Source organism: Colossoma macropomum, unplaced genomic scaffold (genome assembly GCF_904425465.1).
Source record: "Colossoma macropomum unplaced genomic scaffold, Colossoma_macropomum, whole genome shotgun sequence".
Classification (NCBI taxonomy): Eukaryota; Metazoa; Chordata; class Actinopteri; order Characiformes; family Serrasalmidae; genus Colossoma; species Colossoma macropomum.
The window spans coordinates 23,138,300-23,155,925 of NW_023494784.1; the positions used below are offsets into that span (position 1 = coordinate 23,138,300).

Genomic DNA, 17,626 nt, shown 5'->3' on the forward strand with positions numbered 1-17,626 from the left:
TGCTATGGAAGATTGCATGAAAATATTCAAATATCCTCTTTTAACTGTGAAAAGCATGTAAGATTCTTTGGTTGACTGCATTAAAATAGCTTTGTACTTGTAGCCTGAAGTTGGTTCTAATCACTGTTCCTAACATTGGGAAAACAGGAGCACTATATAGAACGCCATTATAGGGAGCATAATATGATTCAAATAAACAATTTCATACTCTAATTTTGAGTCTGCTTATAAGTCTTAACGTAGTCACATTCTGGGAATATGATATATTAGTGAATGTATGTATGGATGAATGGATGACATCCAAAAAAAACCCTTTTTTTGATAGTGTGCTGTGAATGCTTAATAGATATTCGCCTTGAATTGGCATTCAAATAAATGTTTATTAAATTCAACTAAACTTCATGTGACCAAAAATGTGCATCAACTTATGTAGTATACCTCAATGTAAGAAATATAAGCTTTGCACCATGGGATTTTAAAAGCCAATTGTAGGCCTCTAGTCATTTGAAGCTACACGGTCACAATAAATGGTCATATTCAGTTATATTTTAGTCCCTCAAGGTACAAAACATGTAAATGTACCCTCAAATGTACAAAATGGTCCTTAAGTTCCAATTAAAAGAGTTTTAACAGTGCACTACATTCACTTTCCCAGGGGAACCTGCATACTTGTACCTTTTCAGGCAAGGTGTATGGAATCAATGCAACTTAAATAATATAACTCTAATGGACTATGGCACAATTATGATTAACAACTAAAGCTACTGAAGATGTACTCTTGACGATACCCCCTCTCCCCCAGTGACATTGTTTGTACACTGAAAACTATATTTTTTTTCTAAGAGTATATAGCCCTGTTCTTAGAGGTCCATGATGGAGGTCTGGTTAGTCACTTATTTTTTCTTGACCATGAGCAAATTTGAAGTACGTGTTAACCCCTTAAACTGCAGGCTCCCTGTTCAGTTATTAAATCCTGACCATTAAAGTCATGTAGTTCAGAGACTAAGGAACTGAAGAGCATGCCCAATTGCAGGTGCAGTACAGAATTAGCACAGAACTCTATAATTCCAATAAAGTCAAGTGTCATTAATTCAAACCTCATCACAGCCTCTCTGCTCAAAATGAGTCTGTGAAAAGTTCGGGATTGTAATTCAAACCACCTGATGGGGCCCCTAGTGGCCAGCAACCATAATGGCATGGTGTAAGTGAACATGACCTGAGACATGCAAACCATAAAAGAAGTATGTAATGTCAGAGGGCATCTCGCCCCAAACAGTGCCTCGCCTCAAACAGTGAAACTCTTGCATTTCCACTCTGCATGTATTCCAAACTGAATCCTTAAATCTCTTTGACCTTCCACCCTTAACCTTCAATCTTTTCTCTCACTCCCTTCAGGATATGACCCACTCCTGGCCTTCCCAGCAGCCCCCAGGGGGAGGGGGCACTGAGAGGTTCCTGTATTCAGATTCCAAGGTGAGTACAAGGGACATGATGGGTTGTCAGAAGCACGAACAAATGAGCCAGCGCCAGTGGGTACAAAACTCAGCTCATTTTTATACCAGAAGAAATAGTGTTTATTTAGCTACCTGCAGAGTGATTGATGGGTTTGATTCTGTGTGTCTGCTGCAGGAGGGGAAACGACACAGCTCTCAGCACAAACATGGTAATGCTGCACACAGCTTCATGTAAAGATGTACGCTTTGGTTTTTTTATGTGTGTGTATCTGTGTGGATGTGCATGTATGTGTGATTAGAGAGTATGTCTTTATATCTTGTTGTTCACTTTAATATAAAATGTTCAGATGTTCCGTAACATTACGTCTTTTCTGACTCTAATTCTCTCATTCTTTCTCTCTTTTTTTCTGAAACAGTGAGGGATGATGCCTCTATGAGGATGCCACGTGTGGCCCCTCACAAATCGTAAGTGGGACGCATGACACCTGATCTGTTAGTGGTAACCAGGCACCAGCAGTAGATGCCTGGACTGCCTCTGACTGTGAGCTTTATTAAAGAGCGGCTCACACAGACACACACACACACATAGTCACGCACACCCCTCTGGGTTCAACTGCTTAGATTTGTGCTGGATTACCATTAGTGGACATGTCAGTGTGATTGTCAGATATTAAGTTGTTTAGATGATAATTGGTTTTGTATAAACCAGCACTGAAACCAGCACTGAAAAAAGCAACTGAATTTGCTTGATTCAAATGTGTACACAATTTCTCTGCGTGGTGTATGTAAATCAATGAATAAAATACAGTACTGTGCAAAAGTCAGAGACCACCCTTCATATATTTAATTTCTAGTCCAAACGACTATTAAGACCTTAGTTATTATAAGTTATTGATTTTCAGCATCAGGGAAAAAGCAGAAAATTACACAGAAGCCTCAACATCTAAGTATAATATCAGAATGTTCAATATTTGGTGTGTCCACCCTTTGCCTTTTTACACCTTTTATTCTTTCCAGAAGACTGGAAGGGACATTTTTCCACACCTCCAAAGTTCAGTATTAGAAGTTGGTTGCATTTTCTTCTTATTCCAAACCCATTTATTGATGTTGAGGTCTGGACTCTGGGGTGGTCAGTCCATTATTCTGTGAACACAAACACTTGTGAATTTTTTTCAGATATGAAGGAACAGTGGAGCTTGATTTTCTCCTCTCTCTTAAAGACGAAAGCTTTAAGTACTGTTTATCTGATGGTGACAGATTGGGTGGTCTACCAGGTCTTGCAATGTTATTAGGAATGATATTAATAATTTTTTTAATTTAGGTTTTGGAAACACCTGTTTTTTTCATTAAAGTTCTTTTGACTTTCCTTATGCAAGTGAATTATCTTATATCTAATCTCTTCAGCAATATCTCCTGAAAAATTAATGACTTTTACTTACTGTAAAAGTGATCTCTAACTTTTACACAGTATTGTACATTACATTAATACAATTGTGTATCTCATTTTACTTTTGGCAATAACTGTGCCAATGTAATATATTTCATTAATGTGGAAATGATTGAATGTTTAAATGAAGTATATCACTGCATTAGAGCATCACTGAACATCATTTGGCTTTCCACAAATCCAAACAGACTATACTGTAAAGCACAGAGGAGGATACAACAAAGTCTGGGACTGTTTGTAATAATGGTTTTGTTCATTGATGGATCAGGAACTCAGAAGTGTACACAGGCATTTTGGATCCAAACCTGCAGAAGTCTGCAAAGAAATGTGTCATACAACAAAATTTGAAACACACCAGCCTCCTTTTGACACTTAACCTAAAAGAGGAACACAGACTTGGAATGTTCTGTTTAAAATAACTGTGTAATTAACTTAATACATTTTTAAATACGGCACAAACATCCAAATGCATTGAGGCGACTGTATAAGGTACATGGTGGAGAGATGGAGTAAAGAAGTGAATATAATAGAGAGAGAGAGAGAGAGAGAGAGAGAGAGAGAGATAGAGGGGGAGAGAGAGAAAGAGAGAGAGAGAGAGAGACAGAGAGCAAGGGAGAGAGAGAGAGGAGGAGGAGGAGAGCTAGAATTTTACAACTTCAGCCCTACTGCTGTTTTAAGGCTGAGTTGATACGGAGGGTTGGGGCATTCTCTCTGGCTGTGTCCTCCCTCGCTCCACGCACACTTCATTAAGTCCATAAACTTCATGGAGTTAGCGTCCAATTAAAAAGGAAATTAACACAACCAGAGAGAGCTCAGCTCCGCACGACAATCAAACCACACTGCCGTTCTGCTTCTGAAGGGTGTGTTTATGAGTGTGTTTTGGTATAGAACTAACGGAGCATGCACTGTTTACTTCACCACCTCACACACACACACTCACATAGTGATATTCTGCTGTCTGACTGAGTGTGTGTGACATGGTTCAATATTCAGGCTTCATCATTCCTGCTCTCCATTTTGACTTTCCAGCATGCTCGCTGATGACCTGAAGCTCAGCAGTGATGAAGACGATGGCGACAAGGTACGAACGCTTTTCAGAACCTTCTAGAACAGTTCAGTAATAAAGTCATCTACATGAACTTAGCCTCTGGTTAAGTAGGGCCCTGTGAAGTTTTATTTTTGTCACAAATTCTGTTTAAATCTTTTTCAGGATCCTTTATTTTCTGTGATTTGAATCTGTATGTTTTTATTACAGTCCACTCTTTAAAAAGATGGTTCTTCAAGGGTTCTTTAGTAAAGAGAACGGTTCTATTTAGAACCATGAGTTCTATAAGAACCATTTCATGCTTAAATGGTTCTTTGCATGGTGAAATGTTTTTTCACACTGATGGAGAATGTGTTGTATATGGTTCTACATAGAACCTTTTTGAAAATGGTTCTATATAGCACCGAAACAGGGTCTTCTATTGTTACAAGTTTGACATTGTAACAATAGAACAACCATTTTTGCTACTATGTAGAACCTACCTTGAAATATTTTTGGATCAGCCTTTTCTCTTCCAAGCTGAGCTGTGCCAAAGGATTCTACTTGATAAATTCTCTGGGTGTGCAGGAGTTTATTTACATTAATGGAGATACAGAGCCTATAAAACAATCTGATTACAATGTTTTGTGAATTGAGTCTTTCAAGAGAGAAAAACAGTGCATCCAAGCATCATTTATTTTTACCACTACTATTCAACACTGTTTCTTACACTTGCAGTTTGTATAAAACTATAAAAGTGTAATTATATAAACATTCAAGGACAATATCATTTAAAATGTGCAAAGTCCTAAAAAGAATTATGGTGTATTTTCACCTCAGCTCTGATACATACGCCTCTACTATGTGTTTGTGTGCATGTACTCATGAAGTACATACAATTTGTATAGTAGAAAATACAAACCCAGTTTTGTAAACAGTATGTGAAATGCTGTATGGGTCAGTATGTGAAATGCTAATAAAACCCGAAAGCAGTGATTAGGCAGTCATGCTGTTTTTACACATGCAGAATGTGGCTTAATGTTGTCATGTTGAAATAAACATTGGTGTCTCTGAAAAAAACAACATCTGAAAGGCAGCAAATGTTGCTCCGAAATGTGTTCAGCATTAATGGTGGTTTTACAGATGTGCAGGTGACCCGCTAATGGCCCCCCATGCCATGACAGACCCTGACTTTTGAACTTTACACTGGTAGCAATATGGATGGTCCTTTTCTTCTTTGGCTCATCCATTATTTCCATAAACAATCTGAAGCGTTGACTCATCAGACCACAATACACAATTGCAGTGTACATCAGTCCATTTGAGATGAGTCGGAAGCGTTTCTGGACGTTGTTGGCATATAACGTCCACTATGCATAGTACATAACTTGCATTTGTGGATGGACAGGTGGTGGTTTATCAAAGTATTCCCAAACCGATATGGTAAGATCCATCAGAGAAGCATGCTGGTTTTTGATGCACTGTCTTCTGAGGGTCAAAGGTCACAGGCTTTCAGTTGTGGTGTTTGGCTTTTTACTTTACGCATGGAGATCTCTCAGGATTCCCTGAATCTTTTGATAATATTATATACTGTAGATGATGAAATACCTAGAATTCTTTCAATCTCGTGTATTTTTGGCATAGTGGCGAGCCTCGACCCATACTTGCTTATAAAAGATTAGGCCTTTCCTGGATGCTCCTTTTATTTCCAAGCATAATTGCATCACCTGTTTAAGATCTTTTCTGAACATTTCGCAGGGTTTCTAGTCTTACATTACCCCATCTAATTACAGAATGAGCATATATTTACAAAAACAAAGAAGTTGATAAGGTAAAATATTATATATCTTGTCTTTGTACTGTTTTGTTCAAATACAGGACAAAGTAGATTTATAAATCACAGCTTTCTATTTCTATTTGCATTTTACCTACTGTCTTAACTTCTCTGAAATTGGGTTTGTACTCCGATTCTAGTATTTAAAAAAGCGCATGTGATACTAGTGGTCATACTGGATCAGTAGTTCAGATACTAGACTCACTAATGAGAGAGAGAAATTATGTACATTATGTAGGTTTTAAATATAGAAATTACATTTTCATAAAGGGCCTATGAAGTCCTCCATGATTCCATACAAACAGAATTCAAGTAGCCAAGTATTAACACTCTTAAGGCTTCTCATCCAAGGCTTCCTAGGAGACTCTTAAGGCTTCTCTTCTCTCATTTACTGTCTTTCGTGGCATAAACTGATGATCAAAATTAGGCATCTGGGTTCATCCTATCAGAGTGTAGTAAGCAGAGAGGACGGGGCTTATGCAATGGAAACACACAGACTCAAATGTATGGGCTTTGGTTCTAAGGAGCTTATGAATTCTAAGGGTTGTGATTTTGGGGGTTTGTTTTGTTAGAGGGTGGCGTGGCATGCAACTGGCAGTCGGCCAATTTATTGTTTTTATTTCGTCAGGTCTGTGTTGCAATTTTATGACGTAAATATTTTGAGCAAATGTGAGCAAGTAATGTTGTGTACTTTGGCTAATAGAAGGTGCTGGAAATGTGCTAGGGTGTTCCACATGTTCATTTTCCCCACATAGTGTGAGGTTCGAATAAAAAAAAAACTCTAATAAAAACCGGTCAAAAAAGATCTGTGTGTCATTTCACCCATATCAAGTATTGCCACCTTGGTGGTCACCCACCTCTTCTGTCCTGCTGTTTGTGCATGTTTATTTGTGATTGCTCAGGCTTCAGTTGATCTTGCTCACATGCCCACAAGTGGGGAGTGTGTGCGTGTGTGACTGTGTGAACACAGAGTGCCTCCCTTCGGCCTGCGTGAGGTCAATAGGAGTTCAGCTGCAGGAATTCTATGGACTGTCTGTGAGACATAAACGGCATCCTTTGTGCAGACATGCATATGACCAGCCTCAAATGTGCTTTCATACACACGTGTTCACCTCTCAGCCTTGACCTAGTTCTTGGAGAGCATGTACACGACTTCCTCTCATCTTTCATTAAAAGTCCTTCTCAGTCTATAACAACGTGGCTGATTAGTTTTAAAGCAGAGCTATTAACTCTCCTCTTCTGGGCTGTGTAATGTTCATTCCATGGGTGTGTGTATATGTGTGTGTGAACTGGACATCTTGAGGTAATTATTCGAGTCTAATAGTTGAGTCAGACTGTTGAGGCAGTACAAAGAAAATCAGCTCTTCGTGAACGTGTGTGGGCTTTTTTACGTATGTATATGAGTGTCTTTAGCTCGCTGTCGGGCTTCTTGTTTATGAGTCATAGCAGGTTGAGTCACAGCTGTATTATTCTCTGAGCTCATGACCTTTCTGTACCAGTATATCTGAAGTTGTTGTGCTGCTGCGTTCAGTGTACGTCTGACTGTGTGTTGCTTGTGATGGACATCTGGTTGAAAACCTTTAAAACTCAGTTATTTGTTTTTATCTTCTCAAAAGGGGCATCAGCTGGCATCCTGGGCTGATCATCACAAGTAAGTATGCATGTTTGTGCATGTGTATGTTAATATTGTACTGGATTAATAAACAAACATGCTGCTCCTGTGTGTCTGTAAGACTACATATGCCATCTTATAGTTAGCATGTGAGAGTGAACAGTGTATGTGTGACAGAGATGTTAATGTTGTAACACTTTCTATGTATGCCATGACTATCATGACAATAAGAAACCACAAACATATTTATAACATCATAGTGTATTCATAAGGAGCAAAGGCTGTAATGACTGTAAACGTCCATTAAAATGCATTACACTTTATACACGTGTTTGTTATGCATTATGGATTGTTAACATAATGATTTATTAGTATTCATAATCCATTATATTGTCAGTGCCGAAAAAACTCCCAACTTGCATAGTGTATTGTGAATAACCTGCCTAGTCATGCTGAGCCATGCCTTAATTTCTTTTAACAATTTATGAATTTTATTTATCTGAAATTGAATATTAGTTTTTGTCATTTTAATGTATTGTAATGTGCTAAAGTATAATAAAGTAGTTATAATAAAGTATTATACTTGTTCTTATAGATAAAGAAAATTCACAATTACCTGCTATTTGTTGAATGTCCCATGGAAAAACTTATAACCTAAAATGTGGTCTGTGCAAAAGTTGTGGTACATTTTATATTTTATGTTTAAATGTTTCCAATTTGTTAAATTTAGCAAATAATTAGAAATTGTGCAGCATAATTTTCAGAAAAATGCCATATTTAAGTTTGTTCCCTGTAGAAGATGGGCTTAAAAGCCCATATTCTACTTTTTTTCCATGTATTTATTTTCCCTGAGGTCCACACTTGTGTGGTTTTATTTTTACATGACCGTTTTCTAGCCTCTGTTTATCACTTTAATGTGAATTAAACAGGCTGTTTTAGTTACTCTGCCTTTAAGACTGATATATGTAACTATATATGACAACTCTTCTGATTGGTTGCCCTGTATTCTGCTTGATTCAAAAAGCAGTGTGGGCTGAAACACTCCTAGCTCTTGCTGCAGGCTGAATCGGTGGATATATGTAAACACGTTAGTTTTAGTGACATCATGAAAGCAGTGGAATTAAAACAGGCTGTTTTTACCACTTGATTTCCATATATGGACTGCATGGACTGGGGAGTGAATGGCACATGTTTAAATTTAATAATTTTTACATGCTACATCAATTTTATTTAAAAAACAAATGAGGAAAATTCAGTTTTAACTGAGGAGTTTCACTTTCACTTAGAAATTCAACAAACATGTAATTTGATTGGGGGTTGCTTTAAACCGTTGCATATGACATATTACTCCAATCTATTTACATATAGAGTAAAGGAAATTTACAATCCAAGTAGCAAAGTAAAGTAGTACTTTAGCTAAAACTAAAAAAATAAGAACACCTACTGGGAGGTAAATTCATTGCTAATATTTAAGAGACAATTATGACTAGTCAGGTTTATTAGAATGCACTCTGCAAGTTGGGACTGAGTTTTCACAACATAACATGTTATGAATACTACTTAGAACAACTTACGTTAACAATTTAGAATGTCATATGAATAAATTATAATGTGTCACAAATGTATTCATAGTTTTTCATAGACATGACATTCACAGAAAGTGTTACTGTTAATGCTTTCACTATATACTTTATCATAGCTGTAAGCATTATGTAGTCTTCATAATACACTACAGTAAGACTACACAATATAGTACACTCTTAAAAAGGTTCTAAAGATATTTAGTAAAGGAATTGGTTCTTTGCTTGATGATATGGTTCTTCATATTGATGGAGAATGTGCGTGTAACAACAGAAGAACCCTTTTTTTGCTATATAGAACATTTTTCAAAGATGTTCTATATAGAACCATATGCAACATATACTCCATCAGTCTAAAGAACATTTCACCATGCAAAGAACCATTTAAGCATGAGATGGTTCTATATAAAACTCATGGGTTTTAATAGAACAATTTTCCTTGCTAAAGAACTCTTTAGAACTTTTATAAAGAGTGTACTGAAGCCATTTTACATGCCTAAAAAGTTATCTGAAACTACAGCACTGGTCTCAGGTACATGTTAGACTGCCTAAATGTGTTTACCCCAAAGCTCAGCTGAGGGTGCAGAAACTTCCCCATAGAATCCCCAAATAACCAGTGTTGGTGCAGACTATCGTGCCAGCAGTGCAACCCATGTGAGCTTAGTTCAGTAGTCTTCTGAATCCAGTTTAGGCCTGTTGCCTGTGTGTAAACTTTTGTTCCCTCCAAAGAGCAGCATATACAATGTTGCATGGTTATATAAATGTATTGCTTTTCATGAAATCACAAAACCAGTAAGTTCAAAACGGACTGTTTCCATAGATGGAGTGTAAGGAATAAGACATTTTAAAACTTCAAAAGTGTTTACATACTACATTAAACTCTTTTACTTCAAGGAAGCAAGGAATATTTGGCTATGATATGGATGTTTTTAGGTTGAACTGACAAACCTTTTTTATAGTGTAGGTTTTGATATTTTTCCATCCTTCAAGGTTTATTATTTTTTTATCCTGTTCTATCTGGTTAATATGTTTCATTTGTCTGTGTACATGTATCTTACTTATATGTACACATGAAACTCATGTGCATGTGTCCTTGTGTTGATCCATAACTGATGTGTGTATATGTATTTATGTATGTGTATGTGTGTGTGTGTGTGTGTGTGTGTGTGTGTGTGTGTGTGTGTCTGTGCGTGTGTGTGTGTGTGTGTGTGCGGACATTAACTGACAGCCTGTCGGGGCAGCGCACACACACACATGGCGGGAGGGCGAGACATTCCAGCTCGGGCTCCTCAGGATCTGATTCCTCTAGCGAGTCAGAGAGCAGTAGCCAGCGGTCGCTCAGCCCGAGTCCACGGACGCACTCCCAGCCTGGGGCAGCCAGCCAGGCACAGCCCAGCTTCTGCAGCAAAGAGGTACATCTTCACCTTTGCACTTCAGTTTCTCCACTGTTCATCATGTCTCTCTCTGCTTTCCCTTGATTGTTGGGGAAACTCCTGGTGGTTGTTGTTGAATAGGAGGTGTAGCGGTTTGGTGGAGAGTGGAGGAGGAAGCACTGGGAGGAGGAGTGTGTGGGGGATTAGGAATGCGTGTGAAGGGGGGGGGGTCTGCAGGCCACTGAGAATTTAGAGTTTCAGTGTCACCTCAACATGCGGACTCCCTGTGGACCAAATTGATAGGAAGCAGTAGTGGTCCAATAAACAGAATATGTGGTGGTCTCTTCAAGATCAAACTTACTGAAATTTCTGAATCTCCAGCAGTTGTTTACTATAAATCTAAATGACTTGAATAAAATCTATGCACAGTGTAGGGAGGCCAATATCACAATATGATATCATTATTATGATAATTATTTCTTTGAGCTTTTCTGAACATGTCATCAGTACTTAAAGAACACTGGCGCTTTGTTGTCAGGAGTTCATGAGTTTGAATCCCAACAATGTCATTCCACATATGAAGAAAGAACCTTCTTCATATTTAAAGTCAGTTAATGTAAAGATATTTAATCCCAAGCAATTTTGGAGCATTTCTATTGGTCCATTCACCGTCAAATTTCCACACAATGTAAGGAACAGCCACTCTGCTCAAACGAAGTATAAAAATAATAATCAGAAAAATGTATACTTTTATGTTTTTTTTTTTTGAAGCACAGTGTTATATGATAAAATAAATGTAAAAAATAAGTCAAATAAGACAACTTAAAAATCAGCTCACTTTGTTTTGAAATGCAACATTACTGCTATCTGCCCTGCGATGGACTGGCTGCCTATCCAGTGTGTTTCCTGCCTTATGCCCATTGACCACTGGGATAGGCCTTCAGCACCCCCAGGAGGATAGGTGGCTTAGAAGATGAATGAATGAATGAATGAATGAATGAATGTTTTGCCGTGCATTGTGTTTGTTCAGAAAAAATTTAATATTGTGACACATTTCAAGAATCACACAAATGACTTCAGTTATTAGGATATTATATTTTGGCCATATCACCCATCCCAATACACAGTAGATTTGTTTTCATCTCACTTTAAGCTGACGTGTAGTGCTTTTGAGTGGAATAGGTCTTTATTTAAGGAGGAGGGGAGTGTAATTGTCAGAGAAAGTGGGGGAAGGCAGGAGGCTTGGCTTTCGCATGCTCCGCTGGCGGAGACCCGCAGTACTGTATGAATGAAGGTGCCTGTGTGACATAGCTGGCTTTACTACTGAACATGCAGTATAAGGCAGCCTGTGGAGTGGGGAGGAGGGAGCACCATGTGTTTTTCATCTATGTGCAGCCGTGGAAGTGTCTCTGAGGAGGAAAGCTTGGAAAGAGTGCACAGTTCCAGGTAGAGATGTGGTGGGGAGAGGGGTGTTGGAGTGGAGGGGTGGGAGAGAGGGAGAGGAGGGGAGGGAGAGAGAGAGGGCACAAGAGATGCAGTGTCTTCTCTGGAAAGAGAGAGGGATGGGGAAGGGGGGGATGTTTGAGTAGAGGAGTGGAGGTTTAAATTAGCACTGGTCAGCTAGCAGAGAGAAAGCAGGGAAAAGTAGACTGCCCTCATTCCTATATATGCCTGCAAGTGAGTATTCTCCCATTATCTTCATTTAGTTCAGATGTTAAAATTTGTGTAGAAATGTGTAAAATTTTGAATCATTAACTTAGTAGAGCCTGTGAACAATAGGTTTAGATTTGGAAAATTGGCGTATGGAATCTTGTATGATGAATGCTGTTGTATTAGTGTAAAGGCCTTGTTTTGATGTGTTACTTAAAGAGGGTGATGAAAGGGGTGGGTGAGTGATGTTTATGTCAAGGTGGATTCCCCAGATTCTCTCCCCCCTCTCTCTCTCTCTCTCTCTCTCTCTCTCTCTCTCTCTCTCTCTCTCTCTCTCTCTCTGTCCCACACCAACTGTTTACTCAATTCCCTCTTGTCTCTTTCAATCTTAATCTTATCTGTTCAAACTCAGGTCCATTTTGCTCTCTTTCAGTCAGCCTCTCTAAAGCCCATGCTGTTTTGTCAATAGTCTCATTTTAGTCCACTCACCCACATTCTTCCTAATTTTTTTACTCTCAGTGTAGGTCACAAAACGTCTAGCCTATATTGTAAAAAAAGAAAGATATTTTTACTCTCAAAGTATTGTAAAATGTAATGGTCAATTCCTGTTTTTTGAAAAAAAGGTTAAGTGTGTGTAAATGAACCACACATATACTGCATTTGAACACTGCTATTGCTAATTTACACAAAAAGAATGTAAATACACAAAAACAAATTACCACTTTTATTTCACAAACATTTATTTTAATAAGTGATACTGTTATTACTACTGTAAAATACTGTATGTCAGAACAACTAGTTGAACTAGTGAAACTGATGAATGATAGTAAAAGGCAGTATTTCTAGCAAATTAAATGACTCCAGTTTTACAGATTTGTACCATTATTACCAAAACATACTTTTACTGTTAACAGATTTTGTTTTTATTTTACAGATATTTTACAGAGTATAAAAAAATTGTACTTTTTAATCAATATAAAATAAAGTTCTTGTTCCAGATTTTGAATTAGCTTCATGATTGTCTCAAGTGTTTGAGAAGTGTTTAATGTCATAATAGTCTGTGGTGCCATTTTAAACTATACAATCGAACAATAGTATGGATGCTCCAGTTTTCTCAACCTTTGACAAATTTCTCTTTTCTTATGTTTCGTATCTTTGCTACTAAATCAATTTTCACCAAACTTTATCCTAAAAATCTACTTTCCTGCACATTGTAGTTCCTACATCTAACATGCCCTTCCACATACAAACACTATTGCATCCAATCCAGCCAATCAAGGCATTGAAAAATTATTTATCTGGAGCAGGTATGGTGGAAAGGGAGATTTCCAGGAGCAGGGTTGGTGACCGCTGAACTAAAACTTTAAGTATCAGTTAAAACAATTCTGGATTGAAGCATGGAAGTGCTGTGCTATCCTTATCACTTCTCTTAAAAGTAGTTGAGTGAATTCAACATATTACATGTAACTAATGTAACAGTATGATAAGAAACCATAATATATGCTCTAATCTTAAAATTGGACATCTGTGTTCACTCACTTAGCCTCTCCACTACCAGGACCCATCCTTCACGCACTGGCAGCTGGACAAGTGGCTTGTTCGTAGGAACCAACAATCAGTGGATCATGACCCAGGAGGAGGTCAGAACTCTAGTGTGACTTTTGACTCTGGCCGAGGACCATCTCCGGGACGATACTGGGAGAGAGATTCCAGCCTTGTGACGAGACGGGACCACAGCCCAAGCCACAGCCCTGTTCCTAGCCCTAGGTTTGACTACAGCCCCAGGCATAGTCCTCCGTCTAGTCCTGCATATAGCCCTTATCCAAGCCCAGGAATTAGCCCTGTGCCAAGCCCAGTGCCAAGTGTTTGCCCCAGCCCAGGTGCCAGCCTAAGAGTAAGCCGAACCCCAAGTCCTTTACCCCTCCATCCACCCAAAAGCCCTAGCCCTAGCCTTGTCCCTGCTTCTGCTTCTCCAAGACTCACTTCTTATCCTCAGGTTTCTGCTCACCACCAGGAAAGCCCCAGGCGTCCTACACAACCAAAGCTTACCTCCAGTCCTGTGCGTCAGCCTAAAGTAAGGCCATGGGTGCCTCCAAACCAAAACACTGAACGTATTAATGACTCTCGACTCAAAGACTCTAGACCACCTGGCCTCTCGCAACATCATTCTAAACACAAAGAGACTCCACGCAGGCCCAAAGCCCAGAGCGTTGACTCAAGGTCCAAATCCAGGTCCAGTCCCACTGGATCAAGTCCTCACCATCAGTCTCAGTCCAGATCCAAACCAAACCTCAGCCCTAAAGCAAAACCCAGGCATTTGTCTTTCACTAACCCCAGCACTGAGGGAAACCACAGGCCAGGTGATCCTAGGAGCAAATTTAACCAGAGTTTAAACTCCAAACCAAAGCACAGCCCCACGTCCAAATCCAAGCACTTAGCCCCCACTGAATCAAGCAGTGGCTCCTTCCACAGTTCTGGCTCTAGACCTCCACCTCAGCCTGACCCACAGACTTCATCTAGGCCAATTTCAAAGCCTAGCTCTAGACTCAGCCCCAGCTCGAAACCCAAAGCAAAATCCAGGGAGGTACCCAGCAACAGGCCGTCTGAGCAGAAGCCTAGAGAAAGAGAGCAGGAGGGTCATAGCCGTAGGAAGGCACAGGGAGGACCCCTGGTCCAGGCTGCAGAAGCTCAGAAACAGGGGAGGCTGGCGGAGGAGCAGCTGATCAGGCGCCGCTGGGTCCGCAGCTCTGAAGAAGAGGACGAGGAAGAGGAGAGAAGAAGGAGGAGAGAGGGAGAAGAGAGGGAGAGGAAGAGGAGGAGGAGGAAGGAGCCAAACACTGAATGGCAGGCAGTACAGCCCAAGCAGAGACCCCACACCAACAGCCAGCATCATACACGAAGCGAACGCAGCGGACCAGAGCGTGAGGAGCAGAGGAGGAAAAAGAAAAGGAGGAGCAGTGAGGAATCCTCCCACGCTGGAGTGATAGACTCCAACCCTTCTCCTCCACTCTCTCCACCCTCTCCCACTCCTGTCGTCTGTCCCATAAGGCCATCTCCTTCCTCTTCATCCTCTTCTTCCTCCTCTTCTTCTTCTTCATCATCTTCTTCAGAATCGGACTCGGAGCCCAGTCGGCCCCTGAACGTTGCCAAAGTCCCCGCAGACTCTACATCCAGCCAGCGGCCAGCAGAAAAGCAGAGACAACATGGGAGACCCACAGAGCCGAGGTCTGGAGTAACACAACCCTCCAGGTCAGATGTAACATCTCCAGACGAAGGGCAACAGCGTCGAGGTAAACACAAACTCTACACCCTGGTGCCTTTTGGCCGCACCGAGAAGTCTACTGCTGTCTCCCACCGAGGACTGAGGAACCTGGTGGTGAAGATAGACCTCTCTCTTCTAGCCAGAGTTCCAAGTGCAAGCGAGGTCTCACAGAGACGGTCTTCATCTTCATCCTCTTCTTCACTGTCAGCTAAAACTAAAGAAAAGCCTTCCATGAAACATCAGTACCACCAAGAGCAAGAGCCTGGAGACGCAAGGAGTAAACGGAAGGTGAGAACATAAGAATAAAAAGAGGTTTTGCACAGAATTTGCCTCTACTGGCTCTCTAAAGTGTGTGTTTTTGTGTTCAATCAGGCTGAGAATGGAGAGACTCAAAGAGAGAGCAAGAGAAGCCATTTTCACACAGAAAAGCTCCCACCTCCCTCACACTCAGCCAGCAGTGACAATAAAGAAAGCCACTCCAGCAACAAACAGAATGAGTATGTTTGAACACAAACCCTCATTTACTATTTTCAGTTCCAGTATTTCTGCCAAAGGATTAGTGAAAAGACAAGACATTAACACTGAACAAAACTCTTTTATTGTAAACAAATTTGTACTAAGTGCCAGTTGATAATTGGGATTCTAAAATGACTGAGAAAGTTGTATAGTATCGAGAAAGATATTATAATAAAGTTAATATTCAGAATTCACCATATTTCAAAAATGAAGATCAAATCTCAAAGCAGAAAACCTGAACAAATAATGTGTGTAAATAATTACAAGACAGTATTTATAGTTTTATTTATTTCTTGTTCACAGAATTCTTGAAATATTAAATAAGACATCTAAAAATATTTGTATGTTATTTATGTTTTTCCACATTCTGTAATTTTTATTGCATATAAAATAGCATAAATGTTAATATGACAAGTGATTCCAAGCTTTAAAATAGTATTGTATGCTAGTATATGTTTTTTTTTACATGGATCACATGTATATTTAATTCGTGGCAGTAAAAGTAAAAGTGTCTTACTGATTATTTGCACTTTATGGTTTATAAACATTGATTGTTTGAACTGTAAATGCGTGGCCTGGATATTTACCTACCACCTCATGTGTCTCAATTTGAAACATTTTTCCATTATTTAACATTTTCTGTCAGATGCACCTGTGTTTATCAAAATTCCTAAATCATATTAGTTCTGATTTACAATTAAGCTGCAAGCATAACAGAATATGGTGTATTTAGGAAGTTTCTGTTCATGAAAGATAATAATGTGTTCATGTGTTCATTCATTGACTGGTTATCTGTAGATTTTGAGCAGAGTTACTGCAGTTGTGGCAATTGTATTTTATGGGCTCTTATGGGCTTCTATGATGCCATAGAAGAATCGCTTTTAGTTGCATAAAGATCCATGTCTAAACATTTTAAGGGTTTAAAAATCCTTCACATAAAAAGTAAAGGTTCTTCATTGATTTATGGATTCTTCTTTGAATCGTTACATTATGTGGAGGTTCTTTAAACTTTAAATCAGTTCTTCACAGTTACACATTTCATTTTTTATAAAAAACATCCACTGAATGAAAAGTGGTTCTTCTGTGGCATCATGCAAAGAAACCTTTTTGACACCTTTATTTCTAAGAGTATGTAACTGCGTTCTCTTTAGAAATTGAGCACCATCGACTACCTTAGGGATGAGTCGAAGTGGTGTTTGTGATCCAGAACCAAGCATCCAACATCAGAAACTGACCTCACTTATGAATGCAATCAAATCCTCACAGCAATGAGCCAACATCTAGTGTAAAGCCTTCCTAGAAGAGTAGAGGCTGTTATTGCAGCAAAAGGAGGACAAATTCCTTGTCAGTACCCTTGATTTCAGAGGAAATGCTGGATGAGCAGGTGTCTACAAACTTTTGGACATTCAATGTACAGTTCTATCATGATGAGCAATTCTTGTTTTTGGTTACTTTATATTCAGACATCATGAGGACTATTTTTACACCAAGAGACCACTGTCGCCACTCTCTCCTCCATCTGCCGTGAAGATGCATCATTCAGACCAGCAGCACCCACACCCACAGAAAGACAGAGACTCTGCAGTGAAAAAAACACAGGTACACAAAGCACTCTATGCAGTTACATTGCACACTACCACAAAGGAAACACAGAAACATCTGTGCGCTCGGAAAATAGGACAGAACAGCTTTAGCAGAAACAATAAATGTTATCACAGACTAAAAGACAGACATAGTAGGCCATGCCTCAGTTGTCTCTCACTTTTGGTGTAATAACCATACTCTCCACTAAGGCTTCATTTCATTAGTTTGAGGTTTTAGGGTTTTACTGACTCCATAGCTGTACACCCTCTGAAGTGGTGTTATGCCCATTT

At 39.4% G+C, this 17,626-nt stretch overlaps 1 protein-coding gene across 1 annotated transcript in view; it reads left to right on the forward strand.

Annotated features, from left to right (window-relative positions):
* The window catches only part of aff3 (AF4/FMR2 family, member 3), a 31,083-nt gene that overhangs the window by 7,166 nt on the left and 6,291 nt on the right, over nucleotides 1-17,626 (forward strand). Inside the window, exons 2-10 of the mRNA XM_036556945.1 lie at nucleotides 1,396-1,473; nucleotides 1,630-1,663; nucleotides 1,871-1,919; nucleotides 3,931-3,982; nucleotides 7,376-7,410; nucleotides 10,180-10,363; nucleotides 13,518-15,524; nucleotides 15,609-15,733; nucleotides 17,216-17,351. Coding sequence (XP_036412838.1) covers nucleotides 1,396-1,473; nucleotides 1,630-1,663; nucleotides 1,871-1,919; nucleotides 3,931-3,982; nucleotides 7,376-7,410; nucleotides 10,180-10,363; nucleotides 13,518-15,524; nucleotides 15,609-15,733; nucleotides 17,216-17,351 — 2,700 coding nt within the window. The remainder of the gene's footprint in view (nucleotides 1-1,395; nucleotides 1,474-1,629; nucleotides 1,664-1,870; nucleotides 1,920-3,930; nucleotides 3,983-7,375; nucleotides 7,411-10,179; nucleotides 10,364-13,517; nucleotides 15,525-15,608; nucleotides 15,734-17,215; nucleotides 17,352-17,626) is intronic.